Below are 20,415 nucleotides of genomic sequence, written 5' to 3'. Positions count from 1 at the left end.
AAGTAAGCCCATCACAGATGAATTGCCTGTCCATTTTTTCCATGAATCAATTGTTTTAATTTTCCAGGCATACAGCTGATGTGCAACATTGCACAAAAAGGAAAGCCTTGTATCCTTTTAGTTGTAAAGTCTAAATTTGATTTGTTTTCTTAGTAAAACAAGTGACTTCAACTGGTGTCCAATTTGCAGGCAAGTGTGCACTCAGGGTGACTTACTATCCAGAGGTGGTGTTCAATGCACAATAAAACAAGCTCATTTTTGCCCATTGCATATGCTGAAGGAGGGGGGAGGTAAGGGGGGATGGGGAATGCCTCAAGTGGGAGGCCTGTGCCCCTCCATTCTCAACCCCCGTAAATAAGCCAAAACAAAGTCATGCATGAAAGTGAAACTGTATTTACCATAAACTTCTCATTAGCATCCTCCAAGGCCAAATTCTCACTGACATACTCCACAACTCTTTTGAAAGCAACCCAAGGAATATAGTCTCTTTCCTCATCCAAGTAAGATGTTAGATCCAATGCTTTGGTCTGGCTAAGATCTCCAACCCTGGCCAAGCTGAAGGCATCATAGAGGAGGGCTGAACGACTCGATATGGGAATCACCTACAGATATCACACAACAATGTAACTTTTAAAAGTTCTACATTTCAAAAAGCTTCAACAGCTAGAAACTATTTGGTTGCAGTAATAGGTGACTATAAGATCCAATCCAGATATCAAGTCTTTTATTCAGCCAGCGGGACGTTGGTAGGGATATAAAGACAAGGGACTTACAGCAGGGCTACATCAGAACAGGAGGGTACACACATGACACATGTACAGGAGAAACTTTGGGTACTTTTAGTATAAAACCCATTTTAATCAATTAAACATACCATGTGGTCTGCCTGTAGCTGTGCACTAAGTAAGGCCCAGTTTGTCTCATCATAGTTGACCCTGTAAAATCCTGTCTGATTAACGTTGACCAAAAACCAGTTACTGTCACCACCAGCACCATGCAGGACAACTTCCGCTGGTAAACAAAATAAACAAGAAATGGAGTTACGAGCAAGCATATGTATCACCATTCATGACAGTTGTCAAGGTCATGACATAAGAAGACAAACTTACTGGTTTGATCTTCAGGTCTCATCCAACGAAGCTCAGGATTAGCCAAGTTGGGATTAGCTCCAGCAGTTAAAGTCAAGGGAATGTGCCATACGTATCTACAAATTAATAAACAAAATGCATATTAAGAAACTGTTAAAAGGGAGTTGATTTTATAAGAGTACCCAAGAGAATGTTTTAAGGGAAATGTTACATAAATAACCTTCTAAATAGCAGAAACTGTACAATGGTGATAAGATTACCGAAAAAAGATAATATGTCCTGAGTCATCACGGTTTGGAAGGAATTTTAGAAAAGATCAAGCACACTGGTTTAGGGTTTAGACGGACAGTTCTAAAAAGTATGTTTCCTACATGTTCTTATGACCATCTTTTAACTCTCCAGCTATAACAGTTCAAATTTTCTTCCACTTCTCCTACTATACTTTTAACAAAGGCTAGTCACCGGCAGTCAGATCGTATTTCAAGCAAGCACTGTGTCTAGTCATACTCAGTCAACAGACAATGAACAGACAAAGCAGACAAGTCGGGGGCACAGCTGGCTTATCAATTACCCAAAGTAAAAGCAAAGCTGTACCAAGTTACTAAACAGTCCCAGCCAGTCAATCCTGCTTTATGTGGAAATTTAAGTGCTGAAAACAGTCATTTGCTTGATTTTGACTGAAAGGACTACTTTGCACAGAATGCATGTTTGTATGTTTAGGAGGGTTAATAAACTCACCCAAGGTCTGGGTATGTTGACGTTGTGTCTGAAGTCGGGTCTGCTAGGAATCTCTTCTGTGTAGCTGAAGCAGTGATCTTATTGGCTTGCCCAGAGTATGTCCTTGTTACCGTGACAACGGGGAAGCCCATGTGATTGGTCCATGAGTCCATGACGGTTGCCATGTCAGTTATTCCATCTCCAAGATCAACACCATCCTCTGCCATTGCCTAAACGTCACATAGTTAAAAAACAAAACAAAAAATGTTTGGTTGTGAGTTACTTCCTTTATTCAAATTAGGAAAACTGAAAACATAAAAATAGTCATGTACAAATATTGAAATACAGATATGTTCTTTCCTACCTTGTTCACATGATACCACATGTCACTGTTCTCAGCATTCCCATACTGCAGAGCTCTGAGGTATGACTGAGATTCAAACAAAATGGTTAGCTTAATTACATACATTACTTTCTGATACAATAACATTATTAAATGAAAGTAACACAAAAAGAAATGACAAGTAAACAAGTAAAGTGAAATAAGGCAAGAAAGAACTTTGACAAATGGCTGAAGAATAAATTGTTTTACAAGTTTGTAATAGAAATAGAACTAGTAGTACTCTTGGCACTTACCTTAAGGCCTCTTAAGAATGTGTCTTGACCAACGAAATTGCTTGCCATACGCATCAGTGATGAACCCTGTAATAGGACAAGACAAATTGTTCTTGCCTTAAGAGGAATTCTTCAGAAAAAGATTCATGTGGGAGACATTAATAATAATAATGATATTTTTATATAGCACCAAATCCTTCAAAATGACTTTCAAGGCGCTTAGATGATGCTGATTTAGATTGATATTTGTTATAGTCCGATCACAAGGTGTTGTTTCCTATTACCTGAAAAGACAGGTGTATGCACAAAAAAACAAGACTGATGGGGTACACTGACTATCTTGCCGCTTCCAATTTCAAAAAACTTGTCCATAAAATTTGAAAAGGATGAAAACACAAACCTTTGTATAAATTATTCGACTGAACGCGTCAGAAAGTCCATATCTTGTCTTTTTGATGACAAGTGGTCGTGATGTAGGCAATGCATCCGTTTCCATCGCTTTATGAACCTCAGAAACAACAAACTTGTCCCACTGTAAATTAAAGTCACATTCACTGTAATTTCAGTTCTTCAAACCATTTGTAAATGTAATGTCAATGGCATTCACCTGATCTGAAGTTTCATCTACTATGGTTCTAATGTTCTCAAACTCATGTTCTGTCACTTCATGGTTGCATTGCCTAAGATTTTTATCAACAGCATTGTCTTGCAAGTCATTTTTTTCCCAAAGAATAACCTGCTGAGACGTCACTTTTGCCTTATGTGTTAAATTCTAATGACGCGACATGTCCTGGGTAATTTTGTTCAGTTTGTTTGACCTTTGTAAGACCAACAATATCGATGTCAGACAGAGGTGTCCTTACCAATTTCCAGTCTGGTTCTGCATACGCTGCTCCAACATACTCCAACCACCCAGCGACGCCCTCATTCAACCACACATAATCCCACCATTTGGCTGTCACTAGGTTACCAAACCACTGCAAATAAACATAACATGACAAAAATACCGTTCACAATTGTTGCATGTTGTGGTTGATCAAGTTTTGAAAACCTGCGGGGAAAATGGCGACACTCAGTGAGGTGAAAACGACATCTTCAGTGACATGAAAAAAGCAATCTCGGTCAAACTGTCACGCTTAGTGAGGTGAAAAATGGCATGCTCAGTGAGGTGAAAAATGGCATCCTAAGAGAGGACAAAAAGGCACCCTCAGCAAGATGAAAAACAACATCCTCAGTGAGGCAAAAACAGCACCCTCGATGAGGTGAAAAACAGCACCCTCAGTGAGGCAAAAACAGCTCCCTCATTGAGGTGAAAAAGGCAGCCTCAGTGAGGCTAAAATGGCACCCTCAGTGAGGCTAAAATGGCACTCTTAGTGAGGGTTCATTGCCAACATTCAAAATAAAGGATCATTGTATCATTACTGCTGATTTTTCATTGTACTACTGTTACATACAAACAATAACCCACCTGATGAGCTAACTCATGCGCAATGTAAGTGCACACTCTTTCTTTCCAACGTTCAGATGACACTCCCGCCTCATACAAGAGATTACGCTTTGGATATGTTATTAGACCCCAATTCTCCATGGCTCCAGCAGCAAGGTGTGGCAAAGCAATCATATCTGCAAAAAAAAAAAATAAAGGGAGTTTTGTCAGAAACCTACTTTTGGAATTGACTCCAATGGCAAGTACAGGCAAAAATGTAAATCATCAACAGGTAATGAGGGATAAAATATTTACCTTGAATGGAACAGACTTACCTAATTTAGCTATTGGATACTGGACATCCATTCCAAACAAGTCATCGAAGTAGTCTAGAATTTCCACTCCCTTTTGAAGAGCATAGTGAGTTTGGTTCATAAGATCTTCCGGGGCCCAAACACCCAACTGTAACAAAAACACACACAATTCTCTGCTGAAACCCTTAAAAAGTCAATAACAATTTTGTTCCTTACAGGTGGATATTATTTTTATTTCAATTAGTATTAACAAAGGTGATAGGTTGATGGAGAACACACTTTTATCTCTAAATATTGCCTTATTTATTTTCAAGCCTGGCCCTCATGTTTAAAGACTATAATGCCTCTCCAAAAGTAGATGAATGCTTCCTTTCAAAATCAATATAAATCATTACAATTTCCTTTAAATTACAGCATGATTATTAACCTAATAATTTGGCTTTTCTTAGAAGTTATAGAAGCATGTTTATACAGCCACCTACCTCCACACCATTTTGAGAGGTCAAAAACTTGGCCTTGAAATCACTGATGATATAGCAGACAAGGTACGTTGACATGACAACGCTTTTCTTAAAGGTCGCTTTAATCCATCCGTCCTCAAGTTCCTGATCTGGACGACTCTTGGGCATGTTGGAGAGGGCGTGGTACTCAGGCTCATGCTCCAGGGTGATAGTAAAGGTAGCTTTCATGTCAGGTTCATCAAAACATGGGAAAGCCTCCCGAGCAAAGGTCGGAGGAAATAACGTGCTTGCTAGGTACCTGTACACAAAAAAAAGAATCAGATAATCTTCTCTGGAACACATCTAATCAACTGGCAACCACCAATGATACAAGAATATGAAGGTCAGATTAAAATTTGAAAATTGGCAAAACGAATACGATAGCAAACTTATTATTATTACGCAACTTAAACCTTTACCTTGTCTCACCAGATTTTGGGACGTAGCTACTCAAGTAATAACCACTCCAGCCATCAATCAAGAAGCTTGTAAAGTCAAGATGCAGCCAGTACTTAGTGCCTGCTTCAAGGAGAGAGTCTAGCTCCATCACTAGATAATCGTTGTAATAATACCGCCATGGTGGAGACTTAAATCTTGGGGCTGGTCCACCATCCTGCTGTGTTAGTGTAGTTGCATTGTCAGAGATGGTTAAGCCACCACTATGTATGAGAATGATGTCTGTCATTTTAAGACACTCAATTAAGATATCCACAGAGCCATTGAAGACAAAGTTGGTCAGGTCTGTTCGGATCTTGAGGTCGTACGAGATGGGCAGGATGGTGTCTGGTAGACGACTCCTTTCCCACGGTTCCTTGCTGCAACAAACATTTGGATAAAAGGATAAGGTGTCTACAATGGCCTTCTGTTTAAATCATACATCTTGAGATTTGACTATTATTGTCAACATAATTACAGTTTTTAATATGGAAGGTCTCTGATGGATAGCCACTGGATTGATGGTCCACACTATGCTGTTGGCTTAAAAGAAACTGAATGCTTAGCAAAAACTGACTGTTTGGCAGCAATAGACCCCTCTCATAGACAGCCATCTTCGTAGGAAAATTACAACTGTGTATTCAACGCCATCAGGTATGTGTGCACGCAGTGTACCAAATGTTCTAAATACGCGCACATGTACCTTGAAACTTCTTCAAAATTCTGCACAGCTGATGCACATCATGAAAATTTGATGCCCAAAATGCCAATGCACATGACAATCAGTAGGAAGTGAGGGCATTTGAGAGACCTCTTGGATTCTTAGCAGATGCTGAATACTTACACAGCTTCTTTCAGCCAATCCGCTACGTCTTTGTAGTATAGGTTGATCCATCGGATGTTAGTCTCAATGACAGCTACAGCTTCAGCAAATGGTCGTGCACCTGAGCCTTGATCTGGGTGGTCTGCAATAAACTGCTTCACCTGTAATAATCCATCCAATTTGAATCTATCCATTTCTGTCCCATCTTCTCAACAAAGTATAAACACCCAAAAGTTTGTTTAAATTGAACATTTAAAGTGCATCTAAAGCGTACAGTTGGTCATACATTTTACAACTAATTCCACAAATGTGCCATGATGTGGACAAGTGTTTCAATGGCAGAGTGACAAGAATCATCTGAACATTTTGTTGTCTTGCAGTCCATTCATCTTTTGTCAATCAAATCAAACAATACAAATTACCATTTGTAGTTCGAATTCCGTGTTGAAGTTAGACAAAAGACTACCGATGAGTGAATCAAGGACAAACACGATGTCACCATACCTGAAATGTAAAGAAAACATACAATAAACCTGATGTGGTAAAAACAGAATAAATTTCTGCTCTAGTTTCATTTTAGAGTTTGTCAAGATCGCCATTTTTCTTTCAGCATTTTTTCTTTTCCTGAAGTTCAGATCAGAGCTTTTTTAAGAAACTTTCTTCACAATACACACAATTTCCAACCCTGTCAGGAAACCTGAGAATAAAGCATCTGAAAGTGAAGATGTTGCAAAGAAAGTAGACGAGATGAAGAAAAACTCCAAGCATTGGCATGAATCTTAAAGCTCATTATCAGGTGGCCAAAGTCAAATGAAAAACATAGGGGTCAAAGATGCTTGTCAAATAATTATGCAATGATAATTAAGTATGCTCTTACGCAGTTCTTATAAAGTCCCAGTTTGCTCGGAAGAAATCCCAAGCCAGTGGTAAGCCAAAAGGATTCCCAGCGACTGCTTTTAAAACGGTTGGTCCATCTTGCATTCGGATGATACTACTGTTCAAGATACTGTCTAGGTACCTGTAAAATCAGAAGTGTAAGGTGATAAGCTGTCTGTACGGCAATACACGTTAATGGGCTTTGTGAATAAGTACCCCTCAATGGTAAGGGTGGGAACGTTGGGGGAGACACTTTGATTGACAATCGAAAACATTGCTGACAAGGCATGACACACGCAAAGACGCTATAGCTGTGAACACAGTCAGAATAACATTAGTTGTGCATACTTTGAGCCATACGCACACAAACCAGTATACGCCCCACTGGGCTATCGAAGGTGGTAAACAAGCACCCTCTCTTGTTAGAATTAAACCAGTCTTGTCAATTGAGAGTAATTCTATTAGGTGAGAAATGTATCCACATTTTAATATTGTGGTGCCCAGAACTGGAGTAGCTTGGACAAGTTGGGGTGAATCTCCCCATGACTTTGTGATGAACAAAACGGAGGGACTTTACACATGGGTAACATTCATCTATTTCTAGCCAAGACAACAAAAATATAATCACTGACCCATTCCATTTGTAATAAACTTTCACCAACTATCACAAGTTCATTGAGTCTTTGATTCTTTTCTTCACTTACTGTCTTAGAATCCATGATTTACTGGTGCAGGCCATGGCTGTCAGCAATGCTTGCTTGACTGAGGTACTTGTGTTGGGGTTCTGGTAGAGATCAAAGGCAAAGTACCACTCATCTGAACCTCCTGCTGCAATAGCTGTACAAAACACAGTACCTAGCACATCCGGAGACATTCTGCAAGAACAAAAGGTCACAAAGGTTTGGGTAACAGTTATAAATTGGTAGGGATTAAAACAATTGGTATCATGACAGGGGGGCGAGGGGGGGGGAACTAAGCCATTGTGACTTAATTGAACCTAAGCCTACTGTGAGTCACTGACTGACTGACCGACTGACTGGGTCACTAAGTATAAATGATGCACCTAGTCAGTTTCCCTGTATGTGTTCTTTCGTTTGCTGTTTTCCGGATTTGCTACATTGTTAGTGTTGCTGGCATCGTGACTTCGGGTGTGGTCCCTGGCTGCATGGCAAACAGGTTAATGGCTTCTGACCAGCACCCTTGAACAAAGACATTTACAAAATGACATCAAAGCAAAATTAGGAACTCCAATATAGGGCTGGATAGTTCAGTTGGTAGAGCACCAGAACGGCAATCCGGAGGTCACTGGTTCAAACACAGCTGCAGTCAATTTGTTTGTACAATCTCAATATAAAAAATGTCCTAAACTGAGGCTTTCTGGTCAGGCTCAACAAGGTCAGCTTGGTCTTGTTGAAAATTGATTATAATCTGGTTATCAAAACTTACAAGGTTTGATCTCCGTTTTCCATTAACTCTGCATACAGGTTCACTGCCATGTGTCGACAATCTACGTTGCCATAGCGACATGCCATACTGACAGCAAGTCCACGGCTCATTCTGAAACAATGAAATTACAAATTACCAACCAAACTAGACTATAATTCAGCTCAGGGGAAACTGGATATAGCAGGATATTATGATGAATACCAACCTTTTTAGATGGTCCCCTTCATTATCCCATCCAATATATTCAAACAGCAGGCTGACCTGTCCTCTCATGTATTTCTGAAAAGGTTACACAGGGAATTCATATATTTATCTCCATCAAAACATCAAACATTAAATGAATAGGTCTCTGTCAAAGTGACAAAATTCTATACAAATTCCTAAGCAACAGCTAAAAATTGTATAAAAGATAACCAAGATTGGATATTGAGTCCAATCTAAGAAGACTGTTACCTTGAAGTTAGCAGAAGCCCCTCTCCTTCGAATGTTTCTTTTGATCATCCCCAAGGCTTGGTCAGCAGCATACCAAGGGACATAGTCTCTTTCGGCCTTCAAGTAGCTGGTCATATCCAGGGCAGTACGGTGGTTGATCTCTCCTGCTGTTGCCAGACTGAAGGCATCACTGATGAGAGAAGCTCGACTGGCTGTTGGAATCACCTTAAACATACAGGGAGGACGTTTGTGTAGAACAAAATACAAGGGGCTTTGCTAGATAAGGTGTGGATTCAGCAATGGCTCTGAGCCAGTCAAATAGAGTTATAGCAAAATTGGAGCAAAGCAACAAATCTTTTATATTCAATAAAACTTTAACAGTAGGGTTTATTCTTCCTAAAACCAGCCATTTAAATACCCATTTTGTTTCTTGACGAAAAATAGCTAATTGTAGAAACACAACTTGCTCAAGGAACGAAGAATCAATCCCCTGTGGATTTACATCCCCATTCTCAACGTGATACCCATGCTGCAAATAACCAGGCCACGACTTCACAATGTAGATTTTACATCCTAGAAGTCAGGACAACACTTTTGCTCACTGTGTGATCAGTGTCCAGTTGAACCTTGAGTAACTCCCAGTTCCTGTCATCATAGTTGACACGGTAAAATCCTCGCTTTTCGACATTTGCTAGCAACCATTCATCATCACTGCCTCCTGCAATCTGTAAGGTAACTGCATCATGAACAAGAATATTAAGAAATTTTTTGATTTTTTTTATTCAAATATTCTGCTCACGTGCAGTCTTGTAAGGTACCCCTAATACAGACCCTTTCTCTAATTCTCCACTTACCATCCTCATCTTGTGGTTTGAGCCACATGCTTCTTGGTGAATCAAAATCAGCACTGCTTGCACTCGTGTAAGTCAATGGCACATACCACTTGTAACTGAACAACAACAAAAACATATCTTCAATTCATAAAGTAACATAGGTACTCCAGTTTACATCCTCCGGCCTATAAGGGAGTGTCTCAATTGGAACAGGCAATGTTCCCCAGTGTAACGTTCCAAGTGTTCCGACTTTTTGAGACATTCCCTGAAGTGAAAGTGAGGAATTAACATGAAGTTAAGGTACACTGTCTACATAACAGATGAGGCGAAGCTAAGTTGTCACTAAGGAATGCCAGTGGCTCTATCAAAAGCTACTTACCCCAAATCTGGGTAGTTTGTAGACGTGTTTGAGTTAGGATCAGACAGGAAGCGTTTCTGCTTCACTGTAGCTGTGACTGCACGAGCACCATTGTAGCTTCTCTCTACTTTGATGAATGGAAAGCCCATCTGAAGTGTCCAGGTTGCCATAATGGTTGCTACATCAAGTCCATCCCCAAGATCTACACTGTCTTCTTGCACTGCCTATAAAAGTCAAAAAACCGAAATGAAAGTGTGGTAAAATATACCCCAAAATACACTTTTTAAACAAATCAATATAACAGGCCTACAATATTTAGTAATGCAAAATTTGGTTTGGGGATTTTCACACTACATTCTCGTGGCTGTGAAAGAATGAACCTTGATTTTATTTTAGCTATCTAACGTCCTAGTATGCGACATTTCGAAGCAAAATAATCATATTAAAAAGTCATTTTTCTCCATGGAATTTCAGTGACAACTATCCAAACAAAGCCAGTCAAGTTTGCCACCTTTCCGTCTCATTTATAGCATTAACCCAAACCCCCTAAGGGCTCTTTGGGGGTCAAGTACCACAGAATATTATATGTTGTGTGCACACTTGTAACGAAAGCTTACTACTCAGTAGTATTTTGTAGCTTTAGGTGAGGTTAGGGTTAAAGGGAATATACAACATTTGCAAACATCGAAAACTAAAACTACCAAGTTTTTACGAAATACTTTACTAGGATGTTGGTGAATGAGAGTATGAAGCATCCTGTAAAATTATGGCACCTGGTGTGAAGTCATTTTCAAGAAAATAGTATTTTTGTATACATTTCCAATGATGCTCGGCCGACCACCGTTGGAAAAACCTAACTATTTTTCAACTACTGATCCAAATTTACCATTTTTTTCAGTCCAAATTTAGTTTGCTAATGGTTACATGTTCATGAACTGGTGCAGGCAGGCTAGACAGGTTCCCTTACCTTACAATTTTCCGGCATCTATAAATATTGATCTATTTCATCTTTAGTGGAGTCAGGGAACCAGACTGCTTGAACATTTTTGTTTTTCTTGGTTTTTCCGGCATTTTCGAACACAAAACTTCAAACATGTTGGTGTAACAATATTTGATCTATTAAACGAACCCCTCAAATAGTTCATTTCTGAAAATTACAACAAAAGCCAATGATGTACATTCCCTTTAAACAATTCTGGTCATCTTTGAATACTTTCTGGTCAATAGTTACAGATCACCTTCAATAGTTGTCTAGATATCCTATTTGCCTTACCTTGTCCATGTAGACCCACACATCACTGTTTTCTGCATTACCATATTGCAATGCGTTCAGGTAGTACTGAAAGAAACAAACAACAATAATAACATTAAAAAAAAAACCGACAGTGATAATGATCACATATTAGTAATTTCAACTAACCACTGAAGTCATGAATTATATTCAGGCAACAAAACAATTTTTTTAAGAAAACGCGACAGAACGTCAACATCTGAAAGGATTCAACCTTTATATTCGAGACTCAGTAGATCAAGAAATTCCAGGGCTGAACATTTGGTCCTGGCTGAGTGGCTGGACCTTCCCAAAGGTCCTCCCAGAACTGAAATGTAATGCTTTCTAATGTTTTAATTTATTTAGTCTAGAAAATAGAGGTTTTATTTATTTCCAAGACTTGGTATAAAACAGAGGAAGGAAGAATAAAGACAACAAGTGATATCAATTAATACCTTGAGTCCTTTTCTGAAAGTTGGCTCTTCTAAGAAATGTTTCATCATACGCAGAATGCAGGCACCCTGGGAACAACAATTAAGAACCACAAATTCTTAGAATATAAGATGTCTTTGATTGATAGTGATCTTTCCTGGATCAACGGGCAATGATTGAGCAATAGTACTGTGGCACAGGCATATCAAGGTAGACTTTGTGATGCAACAAGTTAGACTAAAATCTAGGTAGATTGTAAAACTATGCACTGAGTCCACACAGGACACATACGTACCTTCAGATAAGTGATTTTATCAAACATCATGATGTTCTCTGAGGGTGTCAAGACGTCGATGACAATTGGTCTTGAGGTAACTTGTGCATCCATTGCCATGGCAGGATGAAGATCATACAAAATAAACTTGTCCAACTGCAGCACCCAATGAAAAATGCTAATGTCATTTTTCCAATGGTGACTCAGTTTTCCAAATCATAGCTCAATATCCCCAGTATTATTTTGGGAATTAACGCTTTAAAATTGGTAAGCAAAATGAAAGAACTAACATAGCACCTTTTTTATATCATTTCTATGCAAGCTTTTGAAAACTTTACAGGAGGAAGAAACAAAGGAGTTGAAGGCAAGAAAGTTGTAAAAAACATTGAATTTTTGGTAATATGTAAATGTTAAAATTTCGATAAATTCTGAGTTTGCTCACCACTTCCCATTCTGGTTCTACAAATTTAGCTCCTTCATACTCAACATAGCTGGCAAAACCTTCATTCAACCAAACAGAGTCCCACCACTTCGTCGTCACTAAGTTTCCAAACCACTGTCACAATAAACACAATTTAATAAACAAACTGTGTCATGAACAAAAGCTGCACTGAAAGACACTGGAAAATATTCATATGAACGATGCCACTCAGTAAATATATATCAATGCACGCCATATTCAGACAACTTGATTCCAACGGAATTAAATGTTCATTGTACTGTGTCACAACTAGGTCATTGGTAATAGGTTTTCAAAACCAAGTTTTTTGCATCTGTTAGTTAAGTCCAGACAGCGAGGTCATAAAACCAACTATTCGTAGGCCTGCCCAAAGAAAAATATTGCATGCAATGCAAGTTATAGCTTTTGTATCTAAGCACATTCATGTAGGAGTACCCACTGCCCAAGTGCCCAGAAGTAGTGTTTTCTTTCAATAACATGGGGACAACTTGCACATTGTATGTGACCATGGTCTGACTAACCTGATGGGCTAACTCGTGAGCAATAAGTGTACAGATTGGATACTTCTGTTTTTCTGACGTCTCTCCTTCCTTGTACAACAGCTCCCTCTCGCCGTATGTATTCAATCCCCAGTTCTCCATGGCACCAACCATGAAGTCCGGCAAGGCAATCATATCTAAGACATGAAAAAGCAGAGAATCTGTAATTACATGGTGAAATTTCAGACCCATTCCTAAATCGAAACTGTCGCTGACTGCCTGCATGTTCTATGCAGATCTTAACGATATTTCGTGATCAGGTCGACCATTTTCTATAGAGGACGGATTATCTTTTTTGGCATCGTTATTGCTGGAGTGTGCTGATAAAAAGTAAGCCCCCTCCTAAGGCAAAATAAAAAAATATGTTAAGCATCCCCGCCCACTTCCTTTTTGGAGGCCGCTCCTTTTTTTTTTTACCAAAAAAATGATAAATCTTTAACAGTGACATCATTTTGGCCTTTTTGTCTGTTGTATACAGTATAGATAGCCAATGTAAAGCTGGTATGTCATTCCCTGAGTCCAAGTGGTGGCCATTTCAAAAAAGCTGGCCGCCATCTTGCAAAATAGCCTGGCTTGCGTTTGGTGGCCATTTTGGAGAAAAAACAGGGCCTCCTCCTTACTTTTGTTTTTTCCAATAAGGCAGGACGCCAAACATGTTTATGTTTTACATGGCTTTATGTTAGAAAAGGATGTTTCAGAAAGATTCCCATACATGTATCTGGCCATCACTTCTTATCCTGTGCACAAACCCTATGAGACTGGTCTGAAAACTTCTAAGTTCTAAGTGTATTCTTAGCTTGAGTAACTCCAGCTCCACTGATTATCGCACAATAGAGCAGGAGGCACAACAACATGTACATTAAAAAAAACTAGATCGTTAAGAGGCCCCAAATCCGGGACCGTGTATCCCCCAGTGTATTTCAAACTGTCAATTTTTCTTCTATTATCCCAACCTAGCTACTTAGCCCCATAAATGTGGCCAATTTACTAGACTACCTCCGTAAACATAGGCCACACTTCCACAAGTACAAAAACGTGTCGAACTTTGTCAAATTTTGATTTTCACATTTCATTGCATTTAGGCTTAGGTTGTAGGGTTTTTGAACCCTACAAACTAAGCCTAAATGTGAAAATCAAAATTTACTGTTTTGGAAAACACGGGGGATATACGGTCCCGGATTTCGGGCCTCTGACGATCTAGTATTTTTAGTGTAGTTGAGCCTCCAGCCCTAATGGGATAAGCATTGGAGCTAGTATTTTCTCAGTAAATACTTCAACATTTTTTTCTGCTAAATTTGACTATTTATGACATTGACATATAATTATAGCAGTGTATATTTTGCCGGAGACGGCAAACCTTTAGTAAACGTTAGTTTGCCGGATATGCACTGAACATGCGCAGTTACTGTTTTTTTGTACTTGGGAATTTAATACAATTCAGCCCTATTTTAAAGAGTACAGCGCCCTCTGTTGATATGGATTGCCACCGGCAAACCTTCAGTAATCGTTAGTTTGCCGTCATTACCTCCGGCAAAATATCCACTATCTAGTATAATTATCACTTTCTGAGTGATGGCTGATATTGATAATATTAATTAGGTCACTAAGGCCAGAGGAGAAACAGTGATGGCCAGATATGGGAATCTTTCCAAAATCCAAAACCCTGCCCTGTATGGTAAATGAGTGACCAAACATACCTGCCATCCCTGCTGAATAATATATCAATAATATCATGTTATTTTGTGTCAATTAATGTTGCACTTGCACTTGCACTGACTGTCAGGACTGTTGCAGTTTGGGTTTATAGCGCGGGCCCGTACTACACGAACGCCCTTTCTTCATTGTCACCTCTTGTTTGGCGGTCTTTTAAATTAGAGGCGAATAATCAAATCATATTATTCATATAATTTTGTTTTCCGACGCAGCCACAAATAGGGTACCCACAAATAGGAATCAATTTCGCCGCCGTACGGAATGCTATTTGCTAGAGCGCCCTCCTTAGTCGCAAAATGTAAACGATTTACATCAACGCTGAGGGAGCCCTTCATCATTTATTGCGGTTGATTTTTTTTCTATAACGAATTTGAGGGCGCCCTTGGCCTTCAGTATGGAGGTACAAAAGTGGACATCTGTTTTTCTGCAGTCCCAGTCCAAACATACCATTTTCCACACTTTTGCTCAAAAACGATAGTCATGGTCGACAAACTATCTCAAAAAATAAGTAATGCATTAAAATGAACGGTGGCCAGGTGATTTATCATGAAAAATAGACAAACTAGACAGAAGATTTAGACAAAATATTGTTCTCTCCCTCCGTCAACAGTGTCTTGTGTAAACGCGGAGAAAAACTTGGCGAGAGTGCAGTCCCAGTCCAAACATACCATTTTCCACACTTTTTGCTTTGAAATGACAGTCATGGTCGACAAACTATCTCAAAAATTAAGTAATGCATTAAATTGAACGGTGGCCAGGTGATTTATCATGAAAAATAGACAAACTAGACAGAAGATTTAGACAAAATATTGTTGTTCGCTCCCTCAACAGTGTCTTGTGTCAATGCGGAGAAAAACTTGGCGAGAGTGCAGTCCCAGTTCAAACAGACAACTTTCCACACTTTTTGCTCAAAAACGATAGTCATGGTCGACAAACTTGCTCAAAAACGATAGTCATGGTCGACAAACTATCTCAAAAATTCAGTAATGCATTAACTTGAACGGTGGCCGCGCGCCAGGTGATTTATCATAAAAAATAGACAAACTAGACAGATTTAAACAAATTTACGGTGCGTGATCCAATCTACAGACCGTTTTATGCGCGCAGCCAGGCAATTATAACTTTCTCACGCTTCACACTGGTGACTGACACCATTGCAGCTCAGGATACAACTCGGCGGGAAAGAAAGTCGGCTCACACAAAGAACTAAAATGGAGCAAAAAGCCCTTTTGATTATGCCAACTGCTGTCTCTGACACTTCTCTTTGATTGGAAATGCAGAAAGCAAAGTCCTGGTGAAGGAACACTTCCGCGACCATAGCTCCTGCAGTATGGGGAAGGGGAGCGAAAAGATAAATCCCCGTTTTTTACGCTCAAGAACACGCTCGAGAAATTGGTAAAGACAGGAAAGATCCAACTAATTAAAAAAATTATGCCTTGAATTTAATATTATAATTACAAATAGCCAATGGTGAAATTCCCTTAAAAATGGAAGCACAGATAGTTTCTATATTATGTGCGACACCTGCATGTGGCATTTGTTAGTACATTTACTTCACACTATATTCAACTTTTTTCAATTTTATTTCATTAGCGCATACGAACTAAGCTCTGTTAAAAACATTCCATATCTGCGTTTCCCTCAATGGCATTACCGTATACTAACCAAGCTGTGTAAAAACATGCCATATCTGCGTTTCCCTCAATAGCATTAGCGCATACGAACTAAGCTCTGTTAAAAACATGCCATATCTGTATTTCCCTCTATAGCATTAGCGTATACGAAGTAAGCTCTGTTAAAAACATGCCATATCTGCGTTTCCCTCATTAGCATTAGCGCATACGAACCAAGCTGCGTAAAAACATGCCATATCTGCGTTTCCCTCAATAGCATTAGCGCATACGAACTAAGCTGTGTAAAAACATGCCATATCTGCGTTTCTCTCAATAAAACTAGCGTATGCAAACCAAGCTCTGCAAAAAACATGCCATATCGGCGTTTCCCTTAATAGCACTAGCGTATGCGAACCAAGCTTTGTAAAAAACATGCCATATTTGCGTTTCCCTCAATAGCACTAGCGTATACGAACCAAGCTCTGCAAAAAACATGCCGTTTCTGCGTTTCCCTCAATAGCACTAGCGTATGCGAACCAAGCTCTGTAAAAAACATGCCATATCTGCGTTTCCCTCAATAGCACAAGCGTATACGAACCAAGCTCTGCAAAAAACATGCCGTTTCTGCGTTTCCCTCAATAGCACTAGCGTATGCAAACCAAGCTCTGCAAAAAACATGCCGTTTCTGCGTTTCCCTCAATAGCACTAGCGTATGCGAACCAAGCTCAGCAAAAAAATGTCATATTTGCGTTTCCCTCAATAGCACAAGCGTATACGAACCAAGCTCTGCAAAAAACATGCCGTATCTGCGTTTCCCTCAATAGCACTAGCGTATGCGAACCAAGCTTTGCAAAAAACATGCCATATCTGCGTTTCCCTCTATAGCACTAGCGTATGCAAACCAAGCTGCGTAAAAAAATGCCATATCCGCGTTTCCCTCAATAGCACTAGCGTATGCGAACCAAGCTTTGTAAAAAACATGCCGTATCTGCGTTTCCCTCCGTAGCACTAGCGTATGCGAACCAAGCTTTGTAAAAAACATGCCGTATCTGCGTTTCCCTCAATAGCATTAGCGTATGCGAACTAAGCTTTGTAAAAAACATGCCGTATCTGCGTTTCCCTCAATAGCACAAGCGTATACGAACCAAGCTCTGCAAAAAACATGCCGTATCTGCGTTTCCCTCAATAGCACTAGCGTATACGAACCAAGCTCTGCAAAATACATACCGTATCTGCGTTTCCCTCAATAGCACTAGCGTATGCAAACCAAGCTCTGCAAAAAACATGCTATATCTGCGTTTTCCTCAATAGCACTAGCGTATGCAAACCAAGCTCTGCAAAAAATGTCATATCTGCGTTTCCCTCATTAGCACTAGCGTATGCGAACCAAGCTCTGTAAAAAACATGCCATATCTGCGTTTCCCTCAATAGCATTAGCGTATGCGAACCAAGCTGCGTAAAAAACATGCCATATCCGCGTTTCCCTCAATAGCACTAGCGTATGCGAACCAAGCTCTGCAAAAAACATGCCGTATCTGCGTTTCCCTCAATAGCACTAGCGTATGCGAACCAAGCTGTGCAAAAAACATGCCATATCTGCGTTTCCCTCAAAAGCACTAGCGTATGCGAACCAAGCTGTGCAAAAAACATGCCGTATCTGCGTTTCCCTCAATAGCACTAGCGTATGCGAACCAAGCTCAGCAAAAAACATGCCATATTTGCGTTCCCTCAATAGCACTAGCGTATACGAACCAAGCTCTGCAAAAAACATGCCGTATCTGCGTTTCCCTCAATAGCACTAGCGTATGCGAACCAAGCTCTGCAAAAACATGCCATATCTGCGTTTCCCTCAATAGCACTAGCGTATACGAACCAAGCTCTGCAAAATACATACCGTATCTGCGTTTCCCTCAATAGCACAAGCGTATACGAACCAAGCTCTGCAAAAAACATGCCGTATCTGCGTTTCCCTCAATAGCACTAGCGTATACGAACCAAGCTCTGCAAAATACATACCGTATCTGCGTTTCCCTCAATAGCACTAGCGTATGCAAACCAAGCTCTGCAAAAAACATGCAATATCTGCGTTTCCCTCAATAGCACTAGCGTATGCAAACCAAGCTCTGCAAAAAACATGTCATATCTGCGTTTCCCTCATTAGCACTAGCGTATACGAACCAACTCTGTAAAAAACATGCCATATCTGCGTTTCCCTCAATAGCATTAGCGTATGCGAACCAAGCTGCGTAAAAAACATGCCATATCCGCGTTTCCCTCAATAGCACTAGCGTATGCAAACCAAGCTGTGCAAAAAACATGCCGTATCTGCGTTTCCCTCAATAGCACTAGCGTATGCGAACCAAGCTCTGCAAAAAAATGCCATATTTGCGTTCCCTCAATAGCACTAGCGTATACGAACCAAGCTCTGCAAAAAACATGCCGTATCTGCGTTTCCCTCAATAGCACTAGCGTATGCAAACCAAGCTCTGCAAAAACATGCCATATCTGCGTTTCCCTCAATAGCACTAGCGTATACGAACCAAGCTCTGCAAAAAACATGCCGTATCTGCGTTTCCCTCAATAGCACTAGCGTATGCGAACCAAGCTCTGCAAAAACATGCCATATCTGCGTTTCCCTCAATAGCACTAGCGTATACGAACCAAGCTCTGCAAAATACATACCGTATCTGCGTTTCCCTCAATAGCACTAGCGTATGCAAACTAAGCTCTGCAAAAAACATCCCATATCTGCGTTTCCCTCAATAGCACTAGCGTATGCAAACCAAGCTCTGCAAAAAACATGTCATATCTGCGTTTCCCTCAATAGCACTAGCGTATACGAACCAAGCTCTGTAAAAAACATGCCATATCTGCGTTTCCCTCAATTGCATTAGCGTATGCGACAAAGCTGCTTAAAAAACATGCTATATCTGCGTTTCCCTCAATAGCACTAGCGTATGCGAACCAAGCTTTGTAAAAAACATGCCGTATCTGCGTTTCCCTCAATAGCACTAGCGTATACGAACAAGCTCTGTTAAAAACATGCCATATCTGCGTTTCCCTCAATAGCATTGGCGTTTACGAACCAAGCGCTGTTAAAAATCTGCGTTTTCCGCAATAGCACTAGCGTATCTGGACTATTCTGGATCAAGCTGTACACGAAACAGGCCTTTAGAATGGATGAAGGGCGCCCTCATTTTCGAAGACGACAATAAAATCAACCCAATCATCCGCATAAGATAAAGAGCGCCCTCGTTTTTAATAATTTGATAATAAAGTCGCGGCTTCGCCGCTTTGTCTAATACTGGCAAGTTGAGCCACAATAGCCGTGGCGAAAGGCTAACTTCTTTATTAAGACGGTTATGAAGTTCGCTTTTACGGAACCTTCAGTCCTCTCTTTTCATGTATTTTTTGTAAAGATTTTAATTGTGGGCTATGGTAGGCCTGAAATTAAGCCAAGAAAAAAATCATTAGTAAAATAGACATACGATAATAATTTGTTAACGTCATTGTGCGAAGCTGCAAGACGTGAATAATATTTGAAACGCATCACATAAAAAACGCCCTTAATTTCAGTGATAATTGTACTATGTTTTGTTCACAACCGTCATGACCGAATTGGATGATAATAAAAAAAAATGGATTGGGATGACAGGCGCCCTCATTTTTATGTAAGTAATAAGTTTTAATCTCATGGGATGAAGGGCGCCCTCATCTAAAGTACGGCAATCGATTACCAGAAAGTATGGAGTACTCTAGCGCTGAGATTATTAACAGTAAACCTTCATTCGTCGAGTGTAAATATGTAACACCAGACTCACCCATTTTAGGCAGAGGATATTTATTCTCATCTCCAAACAAGGTATCGAAGTGATCCAATATGGCCGCCCCTTTATCGAGCGCATAGTCCACTTGATCGATGAAATCTTCCCGGGCCCATACGCCAAACTAAACTCAAAAATAGATTTTCAAAACAATTATTACAAAAAAGACGCAACAAATGCACGGAGGTGACTCATTTTGATGGTGGATGAGTGTGACTGTGTGTGTGTGTGGGGGGGGGGGATCGGCTTGCGACCTCTGACATGAATGTATTAGTGGGCCATGATGAATTTTACTTGAGAACATATTTTGTGCAACTTTCTACTGAAACAACGACGAAGCAACAAAGAAAAGACAAACTAATCAGCAAAATATCCATCATTCTGGCAATTTTTGTGCTGAAATAACTTTTTAGTTTTTTTTTAAAGA

General features: G+C 39.9%; 1 protein-coding gene across 1 annotated transcript in view; it reads right to left on the bottom strand.

Annotated features, from left to right (window-relative positions):
• Window positions 1-20,415, bottom strand: part of LOC119744973 (putative aminopeptidase-2) — a 44,878-nt gene that overhangs the window by 3,502 nt on the left and 20,961 nt on the right. Inside the window, exons 22-49 of the mRNA XM_038221197.1 lie at window positions 19,986-20,112; window positions 12,821-12,975; window positions 12,282-12,395; window positions 11,861-11,995; window positions 11,589-11,654; window positions 11,137-11,202; window positions 9,885-10,087; window positions 9,527-9,621; window positions 9,275-9,408; window positions 8,694-8,897; window positions 8,446-8,519; window positions 8,241-8,351; window positions 7,499-7,669; window positions 6,796-6,936; window positions 6,341-6,422; window positions 5,940-6,079; window positions 5,080-5,475; window positions 4,643-4,919; window positions 4,182-4,308; window positions 3,889-4,043; window positions 3,284-3,397; window positions 2,821-2,952; window positions 2,442-2,507; window positions 2,170-2,235; window positions 1,827-2,035; window positions 1,110-1,204; window positions 875-1,011; window positions 399-602 (exon numbers count right to left, since the gene is read on the bottom strand). Of these exons, the coding sequence (XP_038077125.1) occupies window positions 399-602; window positions 875-1,011; window positions 1,110-1,204; window positions 1,827-2,035; window positions 2,170-2,235; window positions 2,442-2,507; window positions 2,821-2,952; window positions 3,284-3,397; window positions 3,889-4,043; window positions 4,182-4,308; window positions 4,643-4,919; window positions 5,080-5,475; window positions 5,940-6,079; window positions 6,341-6,422; window positions 6,796-6,936; window positions 7,499-7,669; window positions 8,241-8,351; window positions 8,446-8,519; window positions 8,694-8,897; window positions 9,275-9,408; window positions 9,527-9,621; window positions 9,885-10,087; window positions 11,137-11,202; window positions 11,589-11,654; window positions 11,861-11,995; window positions 12,282-12,395; window positions 12,821-12,975; window positions 19,986-20,112 (3,996 nt within the window). The remainder of the gene's footprint in view (window positions 1-398; window positions 603-874; window positions 1,012-1,109; window positions 1,205-1,826; window positions 2,036-2,169; window positions 2,236-2,441; window positions 2,508-2,820; window positions 2,953-3,283; window positions 3,398-3,888; window positions 4,044-4,181; window positions 4,309-4,642; window positions 4,920-5,079; window positions 5,476-5,939; window positions 6,080-6,340; window positions 6,423-6,795; window positions 6,937-7,498; window positions 7,670-8,240; window positions 8,352-8,445; window positions 8,520-8,693; window positions 8,898-9,274; window positions 9,409-9,526; window positions 9,622-9,884; window positions 10,088-11,136; window positions 11,203-11,588; window positions 11,655-11,860; window positions 11,996-12,281; window positions 12,396-12,820; window positions 12,976-19,985; window positions 20,113-20,415) is intronic.

The sequence above is a fragment of the Patiria miniata genome, unplaced genomic scaffold (genome assembly GCF_015706575.1).
Source record: "Patiria miniata isolate m_02_andy unplaced genomic scaffold, ASM1570657v1 HiC_scaffold_7, whole genome shotgun sequence".
Lineage (NCBI taxonomy): Eukaryota > Metazoa > Echinodermata > Asteroidea > Valvatida > Asterinidae > Patiria > Patiria miniata.
This window is presented reverse-complemented; position numbering and strand designations above follow the sequence as displayed.